This window comes from Dasypus novemcinctus, chromosome 3 (genome assembly GCF_030445035.2).
Source record: "Dasypus novemcinctus isolate mDasNov1 chromosome 3, mDasNov1.1.hap2, whole genome shotgun sequence".
Taxonomy (NCBI): Eukaryota; Metazoa; Chordata; class Mammalia; order Cingulata; family Dasypodidae; genus Dasypus; species Dasypus novemcinctus.
In genome coordinates, this window is record NC_080675.1 from 184,175,842 (window position 1) to 184,189,713 (window position 13,872).

The 13,872-nt window shown below is 47.1% G+C and overlaps 1 protein-coding gene across 1 annotated transcript in view; it reads left to right on the forward strand.

The window, feature by feature from the left end:
- The window catches only part of TRPM1 (transient receptor potential cation channel subfamily M member 1), a 110,163-nt gene that overhangs the window by 27,351 nt on the left and 68,940 nt on the right, over positions 1–13,872 (forward strand). Inside the window, exons 7-12 of the mRNA XM_058290655.1 lie at positions 3,136–3,310; positions 3,693–3,816; positions 4,637–4,709; positions 5,376–5,476; positions 10,779–10,946; positions 13,528–13,662. Of these exons, the coding sequence (XP_058146638.1) occupies positions 3,136–3,310; positions 3,693–3,816; positions 4,637–4,709; positions 5,376–5,476; positions 10,779–10,946; positions 13,528–13,662 (776 nt within the window). The remainder of the gene's footprint in view (positions 1–3,135; positions 3,311–3,692; positions 3,817–4,636; positions 4,710–5,375; positions 5,477–10,778; positions 10,947–13,527; positions 13,663–13,872) is intronic.

The following is a 13,872-nucleotide window of genomic DNA, read 5'->3' on the forward strand; positions in this document are numbered from 1 at the left end:
TTTGTCAATTGTATGACCATGTCAAAGAACCAATTTTGGTTTTGTTGATTGTCTTTATTGTTTTTTCTTGTTGTTATTTCCTCTATCTTTACTCTCATCTTTCTTACTTCTTTCCTTCTGCTTCCTTTGTGTTTAGTTCTTTTTCTAGTTTTGAAGTAAGATCTCTGATTTGAGACCTTTTTTTCTTTTTTAATATAAGCATTCAGAGCTATAAATTTCCCTCTCATCACTGCCTTAGCTAGATCCAATAAATTTTGATATGTTGTGTTTTCATTTTCATTCTCCACAAAGCAATTCCTAATTTCCTTTGTGGTTTCTTATTTGACCCATTTATTGTTTAACAGTATCTTGCCTAATTTCCACATATTTTTTATTTTACCATTTCTCCCTCATTTCTAGCTTCATTCCATTGTGATTGGAGACGAAATATTATATGATTTCAATATTTTTTAATTTATGGAAACTAGTTTTGTGACCTTGCATATGGTCTATCCTGGATAATGATCCATGTGTGCTTGAGAAGAATGTGGATTCTGCTGCTCCTGGGTGCTAGGTCTAGGTGGTTTTGAATATCATTCAAGTCTTTAATTTCCTTATTGATCTTTTATTTCCTTGTTGATTCTCAATCTAGATATTCTATCCGTTATTGAGAGTGGTGTATTGAAATCTCCTACTCTTAATGTAAAACTATTTCTCCACTCAAATCTGTCAGTATTTCCTGCATATGTTTTGGGGCTTTGCTGTTAGTTGCATATGTAATTGTTACATCTCCTTGTTGAATTAACCCCTTTATCAGTATATAATGACCTTTTTGTCCCTCATAACAGTTTTTGACTTAAAATCTATTTTATCTGATATTAACATAGCTATCCCTGGTCTCCTTTAATTGACTTACATAGTACATATTTTTTCCATCCTTCCACTTTCAACATATTTATGTCTTTGAATTCAGGTGAGTCTCTTGCAAACACAATATAGTTGTGTCATGTTTTTTCATCCATTCTACCCCTCTCTGCCATTTGACTTGAGAGTTTAATCCATTTATATTTAAAGTAACTACTGATAATGCTGTACTTTTTTTTTTTTTTTGCCATTTTGCTATTTTGCCTTTGTAAATGTTTTAACTATTTTGACCCTCTGTTCTTCCATGAATGTCTATGTCCATTTTTTTTTTTTTTTTTGCTTTGTATCAATGAGTCCCTTCTAATTTCTTTCTGGATATGTTTTTTCATGTATTTTCTTTTGTGGTTACCATGGGGTTAGAATTTAACATCCTAAATCTATGGCAATCATATTTGTTATGATACCAACTTGCCTTAAATAGCATACATAAACACTATTTCTCTATCCCTTGAACCCCCACATTTTTTTTGTGCTTATTACAATTTTACCTTTGTACATTGTCCATCCAAAACCATTGATTTAGCATTACTTTTTATACATTTGCATTCTAGCACATGTAGGAAGAAGTGGCATAACATAGCACACAATACAATACAATAATGCTGGCATTTCTAATTACGTATATGGTTACCTTTATCAGCAGTCTTTATATCTTTATGCTGCTTTGACCCACTCATAGGGTCCTTTCCTTTCAGTCTGAAGAACTCCCTTTAGCACTGCTTGTAGGGCAGGTCGAGTGATGATGAACTCCCTCAGCTTTTTTGTTTTCTTTCAGCACTTTAAATATTCACACCATTGCTTTCTTGCCTCCCTGGCTTCTGATAAGAAATCAGCACTTAATCTTTTAGAAATTCCCTTGTACATAACTCATTGCTTTTCTCTTGCAGCTTTCAAAGCTCTCTCCTTGTCCTTGGCATTGGACAATTTAGTTTCTATTTGTCTGGGCATGGCTCTCTTTGAAGTTATCCTGTTTTGGGTTCATTTTGGCTTCTTGAATGTGCATATTCATGTCTTTTGTTGAATTTGGGGGGGTTTCTGCCACTGTGTCTTTGAATATTCCTTCTACCCCTTTCTCTCTTTCTTCTCCTTCTAGGCCTTCCATAATGCACATATTGGTATATTTGATGGTGCCCCACAGGTCTCAGGCTCTGTTCCTTCTTTATTTATTTCTCTTTCTGCTCCTCAGCCTGAATCATTTCAGTTGTCTTGTCTGCAAGGTCACTGATTCTTTGTTTTGCCACTTCCAATCTGCTGTCTAGAGAGTTTTTCATTTCAGTTATTGTATTCTTCAACTCCCATATTTCTCTGGAGAGATTCCCATATTGTTCATTCATTGATTTCTTCACATTCTTTAGTTCTTTCTCCAAGTTCTCCTTTATCTCCTTGAACAATTTGGGGATCATTCCTTTAAAGTCTCTGTCCAGTAATTCCAAAGTCTGGTCCTTTTCTTTGAGAGTTTCTGGATTTTTCTTTTCCTCACTTCTTTGGATGGGCCGTCATTTCCTTTCTGTTTATTTGCCTAGTAGTCTTTCCTTGTACATTGTACATCCAGGCCAGGGCGGGGGAGGGAAGGGGAAGGAGAACAATCAAACAGCAAACCCATACCAAATCCACGTGCGGCTTAGAGTTTAAAATCCACCCTGACAGCCTTCTCTTCCTCTCACCTGTTGCTGCTTTAGGAGATAAGGAAGGCCCTAGGAGAATTTGCTTTCACACAGGCGCACTTCAGGCTCGGGCGGCTTGTGACAGCTCCGGCCAGAGGCCAGCACGTAGTCCAGCCCGTCCCCACTGGTGCTGGCCCCTTTCACTGCATCCGCCGTCAGGGGTGGGCAGGGGTGGGCAGGGCAGCCACAAGGGTTTTTCCCATCGTGGAGCATTTCCAATGTTTCTCCCCTCTCACTTCAAGGGAGGTGGACACACGTGACTCAGGAAGTTCTTGATTATTAGCTCTGGGCTTTCCAGTAGGGACATAATGTGGGGCTTAAATAAAAGAACGAAAACAATCATCTCATACCCGACTCCCTTCACACCTCTTTCTTTTTTCTCTCTTTTTTTTTTTAAATGTTACATTCAAAAAATATAAGAGGTCCCCACATCCCCCCCACCCCACGCCTCTTTGTAAACTCCATGCAGAGCTCCCAGTCTTCACTCACCAGCACACTCAAGAAATTCAACCCCGCAGGCGGCATGCTGCAGCGGCGGTCCCAGGGGCACACGTACTTTCTGTCGCAGGACTGGGGCAGGGCGTGCCCGTCGTGGGCCTCGTGGTCGAAGGCGGCCCAAACATAGTGTCCGTGGTCCTGGAGTACCTCCGCGAAGAGCCCCCGGTCCCCGTGGTGGTCTGCGCCGGCAGCGGGCGAGCCTCGGACATCCTGGCCCTTGCGCACAAGAACTGTGAGGACCGAGGGTAGGACCTGAGATCCGCTGGGGCAGGGCTTTTGCCGCCTTCTCGTGGGGCCAAGAAGGGACTCCTGAGCTCCAAAACCCCCGAAGATGGCTAGACGTCCCCAGATAGCAGATGGGGCGCTGGGAGCAGGCTGTTTCCTAGGGCAGTCCTTCCCTGCTGGAAGACACCCCTTCCCACTTGATTTTCCCTTGGAAGCCTCTCCACGAGGCTGGAGTGCAGGGTAAGCGGGAAGGCAGCTGTTGACCCCGGTCAGTTTTCGTCTCCTAGCCTGGGATGCCATCCAATAGTTTCACATCAAAGATACCAGATGGACGTACTAGTGTCTGGGACATGAGGACTGAACATGTGTTGCTTTGTTCTCTCTTGGGTTTGCCCTGAACAGGATCATGAATGAGTCCCTCAGGGATCAGCTTCTCATTACCATTCAGAAAACATTTAATTACAGCGAGGCTCAGTCGCATCAGCTGTTTGCAATTATAATGGAGTGCATGAAAAAGAAAGAGCTCGTAAGTGTCTTGAGTTTATTGCTAAACAAGCTCCAAGGGGCAAATTATGTTTCCTTTCTTATTCTGCCCATGTGTGCGCGATGAAGTTGTTCATATTTTAGTTCAGGCTTTTCCAGGAAGCCATTTACAAATCCACACCAAATTGGCAGGGCCCTGCCTGGGTCATTTCCTTGTGACAGAAGCAGAAAAAGTTCCACATCAGCCCACGCAGGGACTAAGGAGTTCTGAGCCCTTAATAAATGTTAGGTGCCCTTAGTATCACATTGCCCCAGTGCTGAGGCTTGTAATATTAATTCAATTTAAAGAACTGGGGAGGAGTGACATATATTACGGTTTTCAGGTGTGTTACAGAGTCCCTTTCCAAATGCAGTAGTTATTTCCTGCTCTTTCCCGCCGTAACTGTGCCTACAGGGCACGGCCATTCTTGCCATACAGGTGACCGCTTCAAAATTCTAAGTTTACAATTTTCCTACAAATGTATCACATCTACAAATGCAGAAATGATCTTATCATCTCCCATGGCAATTTAGGTATTGGAGTATAAATTCTGAGTGGGCTCTCGTCCCAAAGGTGTTGGAGCAAATTAGGTAAATGAACAAGTAGTATCCAGGCAAGAATTCGACATCAGAAAGAGCAAAGCTGCAACTTCCAGAAGTCCCAAGCCCTGGCTTTAAAATTGTTTAACTCCTAGAATCTTTTCCTTACTCACCAGTCTCTCTGTGATAGTCAAAAAACAAACAGCAGCAACAAAAACCAGCCCCTTCTCCCTCTTGTTTCCAACTTGGCTCTAACTCGGTCCTTCGTGCTTACCCATTTTCAGGTCACCGTGTTTAGAATGGGCTCTGAGGGTCAGCAAGACATCGAGATGGCCATTCTAACGGCGCTGCTGAAAGGTGCGCTTGGCGCGGACCCGCGCCCGCCGCGGGCTCCGGTCGGCCTCTTTCCTTCCCTGCGGGCCTTGTGGCTGTTCGAGGCAGAACCTCACCGCCTGGGCTAGCTCAGTGTGAGGCCCGGGGGTGGGTCTCTGGGGCGGGGGATTCTCTGCCGGGGCCGAAGGGCCACGCGGGCTGGAGTCCGAGCCGGTCTCTGCTTGTCCTGACTCTGAGGTTCCGCTCCGGGGCAGGGCACGGGCTGGGCTGCCTTTGCAGCCCCCACACCCCGCAGGGCTCTGGGGGGCGGCCCAGCCTCGTCCATGGGGCCTGTCCTCGAGGCCCGCTTCCTGCCCCTCGCTGGACCAGGGCGGCGGGGGAGAGGCCAGGGGCCGCAGCCTGCCTCCTGCGGCCGTGGGGGCTCGCGGGCAGAGCCTGGCCCCAGCTCTCTCCATGGAGGGCCCTGAGTCCCCGGAGACCAGGCAGGGCTGGGAAGGAAGGAGGCTTCCTGCACCTTCCTCCCAGGAGGCTCTTGGAGAAGATGGAGATCTTGGCTTTGGGGCTTTGGTGGCCATTCACAGCGAGAGGAAAAGAGCCCAGGCGGGTGGCAGGCCACCATGCCACCCAGCGCCCGCAACCGCCGCCATGTCCGCTGTGGAGGGGAAGATCACGCCGTTTCTTTCCCTCCAGGGACGAATGCATCCGCTGCGGATCAGCTGAGCCTGGCCCTGGCTTGGAACCGCGTGGACATAGCTCGAAGCCAGATCTTCGTCTTCGGGCCCCACTGGCCGGTGAAACTGGATTTTTTTTTTCAGTCCATAACATATATCATGACTTTGTCCAGGCTGTATTAGTATGTTCTTCCCTGGGATAATCTCGTGAAATTGTCTGGGAAATCCATTAGGACTATTAGATGTTGCTGCTTAACTTCAAACAACCAGCAAGAAGCAGGAGCTATTAGCACCAATTCCAGGTTGAAACCAGTGTTCTTGAAGATTTTAACCACCAAGTATTTTATCCTTGCTGGGGAAGCGGGCTTTTATTTACTCTTTTAAAGAAAAAGAAGAAGGAAACAAATAGCTCATAGAGCTTAAACACAATGCTTCTATTCAGAGCACTGAGTTTTGAAACTATGAAACGCTGGAGGCTGAGAGAACTGTGTGTTGGGTGGTGTGTGTCACTGTGTGTGTGTGTGTGTGTGTGTGTGTACACACGTGATGCACACAGGCTGAGCAGCTCAAAGCCTCCTAATCCTTCAATCAGAGCAGCTTTTTGCTCCATTTTGTAGATTACAGTCCAGGGTTATTCTTTGTTTGCAAAAAGTGCTCTGCTGCTTAAAAGCAGGAGCAGGTGTATCTAGAGAGTTTCACTAGGTTTGAAAAAAAACATTTCTTAAACCTGCCTAGGACGTTGATGTACAAATGCACTTCATTTTTAAAACAATTGTTTTTTATCACATTGGTGCAAAAAGCCTAAAGAATAATGAGAGGATTCAAGGAATAAGACATTGGGGCGGGCTTGTGTGCGTTGCATCTTGAATTACCCAAATTAAGAAGCATAGCACAATGCCTTTTTCAATCTCCCAGCTTTTCTGTTCTTGGCAAAGGAATTCAGAGCAAAATAATAAGTTGCTCCATAAATGGTTATAAGGCAGGATGCTGTGGCAGAGAATCTAGAAGTTTCCAGAAAGGGTTGCAAGGAAGGGAGCTGTCATAGGTTCTTTTTTTTTTTTTTGCACTTTTTCACCAGTTTATTGCCTCTTCATGTAAATTAGATGTGACAAATTGTAGTGCCCCTTTTACAACTGCAGAAAATACTCAGGTAAAGTGACTTACCCAATGTCACGAAAGTGATGGAGCCAACACCCCACCCCACCCCCACCCCATCCAGCCAGGTCACCTGATGAATCTCATGGGTTTCTTTCCATTAAATATTTTTTTATTATCTTTTTTTTTAAAGAGATATAAATCACACAAAATGTTACATTAAAAAATACAAAAGGTTCTCATATACCCCACTCCCCACACCCCCCACTCCTCCCACATCGACAACTTCTTTTGTTACTGTGGCACATTCATTGCATTTGAGAAGTACATTTTTTTAAAGATTTTTTAAAAATTTATTTCTCTCCCCTTCCCTCCCTCTGCCCCCCGTTGTCTGTTCTCTGTGTGTTCTTCTGTGTCCACTTGCATTCTTGTCAGCGGCACTGGGAATCTGTGTTTCTTTTTGTTGCGTCATCTTGCTGCGTCAGATCTCCGTGTGGGTGGCACCACTCCTGGGCAGGCTGCACTTTTTTCATGCTGGGTGGCTCTCCTTACGGGGTACACTCCTTGCATGTGGGGCTCCCCTACATGGGGGCACCCCTGCGTAGCATGGCACTCCTTGCGCATCAACCCTGCGCGTGGGCCAGCTCCACACGGGTGAGGAGGCCCTGGGCTTGAACCCTGGACCTCCCATGTGGTAGGCGGACGCCCTGTCCCTTGAGCCACACCCGCTTCCCTGAGGGGCACATTTTAGAGCCACTGCTGCACTGCGTGTCATGGGCTCTTGAGGTCCAATCCCAGGGTTGAGCCCAGCTCTCGGCCTGGTTTTCCCACTTCTTCGCAGGAGGGTGGCTTTGCCGGGATGCACCTCTGAGGCATCCCACCTGCAAGGTGATGACCAGGCTCAGCTGGGGGAGGCGGCCTGCCACCTGCACGGCACCTGCCACATCAGCCCACAGCCCGTTCTCTCGTTACAAAAGCAATAAGTAATTGGTAGAAAATTTGGAAATGACAGACAACAAAAAGGAGGAGGCTCTCACACATGTGCCCCGCCGTAGGTGAACTGTCCTGCTGTGTGGCTTATAATTTGGCTTTTCCACTCAATACGCTGGCCTTGAAGAGTCTCCAACCACCTTTCTAATCCACTCAATCTTCTTGTTACTATCTAGTTAATACATAAACATGGTTTAAAAAAATCAAGTGTAGCGGAGTGTAGAATGAAAAGCACAGGCTCCTGCCCCCTCCCAGAGGCTCTTACTGTCCCCGGGTTTGGGGTTTCTGGCGGTTGCCTCCACAACTTCACAAAACACGTATTATCACTGTGCCGCTGTCATGTATAGACGGAGCCATCAGTTCTCCGCTTGGAAATAGATGGAAATAGCCCCCTTGCACCAGCCCCACTCCGCTGCCCCTCCCATACCAATGCCGACATGTTTGATTCTTTCATTGGTTACTTTTATAAGTGCAAAGAACGTTCTGAACACTGTTTGCATCATCACCTTCAGGCGCCCAGCGTGTAGGACGAGGAACTCAGCTGTTCTCCATGTCCCTTCTTTCCCTCCCACCTCCAGCCTTGCTAATTCCATCCGCCTCGCCTTCACTTTTGTGCGGTCGGGATGGTTGGTGCATACCCCTCGCTGTTTATCATCATTCGCTGCCTCTGTTTGCCAGGGCTGCCAGGACAAACACCACACAGCAGGGTGTCTCACGGTTTTGGAGGTTCGATGTCCAACATCAAGTTACTGCAGGGCCACGCCTCCTCCCAGAGCCTGAGGCATTCCAGTGTTCCTCTGTCGCATGGCACCCTCTCCCCCTCTGATTACCACTGACTTCTGGCCTCTTTTGGCTTCTGCTTCCGTGTCTAATTTCCTCTGCTTCCAAGGACGTCAGCCGATTTGGAGGAAGGCCCACCCTGACCATCTGGCCTCATCTAACTAGGATCTTCAGAGATCCTGTTCACAAAGGATCTTTGATCTTCCCTAACAATCACATTTCAGAGGCCCCTTGACAAACGGGCACCCACCCACGGGCGTGCAGATAGAGCCTTGAGCGTGTCTTTTGTGGGGGCTGTGATGGAATCCCCAACATTCCGATTCCATACTTGACCTCTGGGTGGGTCCTGAAAATGGAAAGTCCAGCAGATTTTGCACTGCCGTGATTGTGTGAAGACTTCACTGTTAAACCAAGAGCAGGGCTGGACTGAGAGAGAAGGAGAGGCAGGCCCGGTCTCCACCTGATTCCCAAGAGGGACACGTGCAAGCAGCAGGGAGAGATGGAGTCTCGTTCTTACAGTTAATCAGTTTCCTTCATACTTGGGCCATGACTTCTTTGAAAAGAAGTCACTTTTCTTTGCCTTTCCAGCTGGTTTTCTTTGTTCTTCTGCACACAAGACTTCATGCCATCAAAGTTATCTGTTCATTTCTTCATTACTGTCCCATTGAATGGAATCCTATTCTTTTTTTCCCCAAAGATTTATTTATTTATCTTCCCTTCTCCCCCCCCCACCCCAGTTGTCTATTCTCTGTGTCTACTTGTGTGTTCGTTGTCTGCTTCTGTTGTTGTCAGCGGCACGGGAATCTGTGTTTCTTTTTGTTGCATCATCTTGTTGTGTCAGCTCTCTGTGTGTGCGGCACCATTCCTGGGCAGGCTGCACTTTCTTTCGTGCTGGGAGGCTCTCCTTACGGGATGCACACCTTGCATGTGGGGCTCCCCTATGTGGGGACACCCCTGCGTGGCACGGCACTCCTTGCGTGCATCAGCACTGCGCTTGGGCCAGCTCCACACGGGTCAAGGAGGCCCGGGGTTTGAACCGTGGACCTCCCATGTGGTAGACGGATGCCCTAACCACTAGGCCAAGTCCACTTCCCCCTATTCTTTCTTGATGAAGCTTCTAAATCCCTGTGATCTCCTGCTGCCATCTGCCCCGAATGCTCCAGAAGCCTGCTGTGCCACGGTCTGCTTCGGACCTCCCTTCACCACGCTCTGAGCTGACCCAGCGTTCTCTGTCTTTCTCCCTCTCTGATTCCTTTTGCATTGTGCTCGAGAGTATCTTCCAGTAATTATTTCACAAAAGCGTGTGGGAAGATTACCATTCTGTGTGTTCACTGGTCATAATTTTAATATCTTGAGAGTTTTCTTGTTTCCTGGTTGTTCCATTTTCATATCAACCTGTCTTTACCTCATACATGCAGTAAAAGAGGAGACTCACTGAATTTTTTAAGTTCTCTTCCGGTCCCTGAGTTATCTCTATTTCCTTCCTGGTTAGCTGAGCCCATTGTTCATTCTTCCCTTTTATATTGTGCTACTGATGTTCATCAAATGCTGCAGATCCTTGGTTGTCTGTGCATGTTTAAGAATGAGTGATGGGGGAAGCGGACTTGGCTCAGCGGTTAGGGCGTCCGTCTACCACATGGGAGGTCCGCGGTTCAAACCCCAGGCCTCCTTGACCCGTGTGGAGCTGGCCCATGTGCAGTGCTGATGCACGCAAGGAGTGCCGTGCCACGCAGGGGTGTCCCCCACATAGGGGAGCCCCATGCGCAAAGAGTGTGTCCCGTAAGGAGAGCCGCCCAGCACGAAAGAAAGTGCAGCCTGCCCAGGAATGGTGCCGCATACACGGAGAGCTGACACAGCAAGATGGCGCAACAAAAAGAAACACAGATTCCGGGTGCCACTGATAAGGCTAGAAGCGGTCACAGAAGAACACAGAGTGAATGGACACAGAGAGCAGACCACTGGGGGGGGGGGGGAAGGGGAAAGAAATGAAAAATAAATCTTTTAAAACAAAAAACGAATGAGTGATGGGACCACTTATTGAGCTTAAAGGCTTATTTTGCCAACAAGTATTTCTCCCCCCTGGGAGGAGCAGCAGGAATTCCGCACGTAGGAGCGGGGCGTCTTGGCTGAACAGCTTCCCCTGGCCACTCGCGGGCAGAAGTAAATGGGGCGGCTCTGGGCCTCCCCGGGCAGGCACCTCCAGTTGTAGAGCAGACCGTCTTCTGGTCTGCCCGGGGGTGAAGCCCAGGGGTACAGCCTTACCACCCCCCCCCTGCGGGGCGCTGGCACAGAGGGAGAAGGAGGGGTGGTCTACTGCACTGCAGACCGCCCCCACCTCCTCCCAGTCTTTGCCCCCACGGTAGCCTCTGCACTACATCTCCTGGGCGTCGGCTCCTCCATGCTTTCAGCACCTGCTCCCTTCAGCATTTCCACAAATGCGCTGAGTGTGTGCAGGTGTGTGTGTGCACAGAGGTGAGGGATGGCCACCTATATGCCTGTCCTCGGGTGAGGGACCGCGTTAATGCTTTTCCCAAATTTTGTTTGCTGTGGACTGCAGCCCCTGGGAAGCCTGGCGCCCCCGACGAACAAGGTCATGGAGAAGGAGAAGAAGCCCCCCACGGCGGCCACCCCCAGAGCGGGCAGAGGGAAAGGCAGAAAGAAAGGGAAAGCAAAGGAGGAGGCGCCGGAGGAGACGGACCCCCGCAAGATCGAGCTCCTCAACTGGGTGCGCGGCAGGTCTCGTCCCCGCTCCTCGGAACCGTAGGCACCCCGAGTGGGCACACCCCCTTTCCCCAGCACAAGGGGAAGTGCTCTTTGTAAAAAAATTATCATACATACACAACTCAATATTTTCTATTTTGGCCACTTTCACACGTACAATTTAGTGATATTAATTAAATCCACAATGGACTGCTGCTATCCCTTGCCCTGGTAACCTGAAATCTACTTTCTGTCTCCATGAATTTTCGTATTCTAGATGTTTCATCTAAGTGTGATTTTACAATATTTGTCCTTTGTGTCTGGCTTAATTCACTCAACATGTCTTCAAGTTTCATCCATTTTGTAGCTTGTATCAGAAGTTCACTACTGTTTACAACTGAATACTACCCCATTATGCATGTATGTATGTATAGATGTATGTGTGTATGTATAGATGTATGCATGTATGTATGTATAGATGTATGCATGTATGTATGTATAGATGTATGTATGTATGTATAGATGTATGTATGTATGTATGTATAGGTGTATGTATGTATGTATGCATGTATAGATGTATGTATGTATGTGTATAGGTGTATGTATGTATGTATGTATAGATGTATGTATGTATAGATGTATGTATGTATAGATGTATGTATGCATGTATAGATGTGTGTATGTATGTATAGATGTATGCATGTATGTATGTATAGATGTATGCATGTATGTATGTATGTATAGACGTATGTATGTATAGATGTATGTATGTATGTATGTATAGATGTATGTATGTATAGATGTGTGTATGTATGTATGTATAGATGTATGTATGTATGTATGTATGTATAGATGTATGTATGTATGTATGTATGTATAGATGTATGTATGTATAGATGTGTGTATGTATGTATAGATGTATGTATGTATAGATGTATGTATGTATGTATAGATGTATGTATGTATGTATAGATGTGTGTATGTATGTATAGATGTATGTATGTATAGATGTGTGCATGTATGTATGCATAGATGTGTGCATGTATGTATAGATGTATGCATGTATGTATGTATAGATGTGTGTATGTATGTATGTATGTATAGATGTGTGTATGTATGTATAGATGTATGCATGTATGTATGTATAGATGTATGCATGTGTGTATGTATGTATAGATGTATGCATGTACGTATGTATAGATGTATGCATGTATGTATGTATAGATGTGTGCATGTACGTACACATGCATCCCATTTTGTGTGTCCATTCATCTGTTGGTCACTTGGGTGGCTTCCACTTGGGCCACTGTGCACAATGCTGCTGTGAACACTGGTGTCTGTTTGAGTCCCTGTTTCCAGTTCTTCGGGATTTTTACCTAGAACTGGGCTGCCACCTGATAGGGTAATTCTATATTTAACTTTCTGAGGAACCACCAGCCGTTTTCCACGCTGGCTGCAACATTTTACATTCCCACTAATGGTGTGTGAGGGTTCCAATTTCCCTGTGTCCTTGTCAGCCCTTGTTATTTTCCTTTCATTTATTTTTAAGCCATCCTCGTGGAGGTGAAGTGGTATCTACCCAAGGTTTTGATTTGCATTTCTCTAACGGCTAATGATGTGAGCATCTTTTCCTGTGTTTATTGGCCATTTGTATATCTTTTTTGGAGAAATGTCTGTTCAAATCTTTTGCCCATCTTTTAGTTGGGTTATTTGTCTTTTTGTTGTTGAGTTGTAGGAGTTCTTTATATATTGGGAATACTAAACCCTTATCAGGTATATGATTTCCAAATATTTTCTCTTTCTGTCAGTTGTCTTTCGCTTTTTCGATAATGTTCTTCAATGAACAGAAGTTTTTACTTTTGAAGAAGTCCAATTTATTTGTTTTTTCTCTCACTGCGCACACTTTCAGTGTAAAGTCTCATGACCCATTGTCTAATACAGGGTCCTGCAGATGGTTTCCTATATCCTCTTCCACGAGTTTTATAGTTTTAGTTCTGATGTTTAGATCCTGGTCATCTTGGTCGACTGGCAGACATAGAGATGACAGGAGGGGGGGAGAGAACAAACAGTATTACCTAAGAGTTGAAATTTGGTGCACAAAACCGTTTTGAAAGATGGAGCTTGACTGGAGGTGCAGAGACAATAGCCTTCGTCTGGGCCGGGAGGGTGGACCGTGCATTGTGGGGCACATCTCGGCCTCGCTGCCACCAGGGCACAAGGCAGGCAGGGCGCCAGCCCCCGCAGGGATCTGTGAGCAGCCGGTCACCCACTCACAGGTCCACGTGTGCCCACCAGCTGGCCAGGCCGCCCCACGGGCTGCTCCTTGTCAAGGAAGGAGACCCTGGAGAGTGGAGAGAGCAACACTACTACGCCATGAACGCGAACCTTCCTCCATTTATTTTACAAAGCAAAAGTCGTTTACAAACCTCGGTAGAACAGTTGGAGAGGGAAAGGGGAGGGGAGATGGAAACAGTACAGAGGGCCACGTTCAGAAGGCACTGGACTGCAGGGACACGGAAAGCTCTTGCTGTGACATCTCCAAGCTCCCCCTGCCCGGGGTGTCTCTGAGAAGCCCCTCCTGGCCCCTCTTTCCCTGGCTGACGCAGGTGAACGCGCTGGAGCAAGCCATGCTGGACGCCCTGGTCTTAGACCGCGTGGACTTCGTGAAGCTCCTGCTGGAGAACGGGGTGGACATGCAGCACTTTCTCACCATCCCCAGGCTGGAAGAGCTTTACAACACCGTGAGTGTTCTCGCCCGCGGCAGGCGGGGGAGCCGGCCACCTGCTTATCACTTGTACGTTAGGAATAAGCATGTGCTCACGCCAGCGGAGAGCGCGGCCGGTGTTGGCGGGGAGGGTCACTGCTTGCTGGCCCCCGGGGATGCTCGCTCACCCGCTCCTCAGCGAATGCCACCACCAGCCATTCGCAGCCTGGAGGCCGAGCCGAGGCTC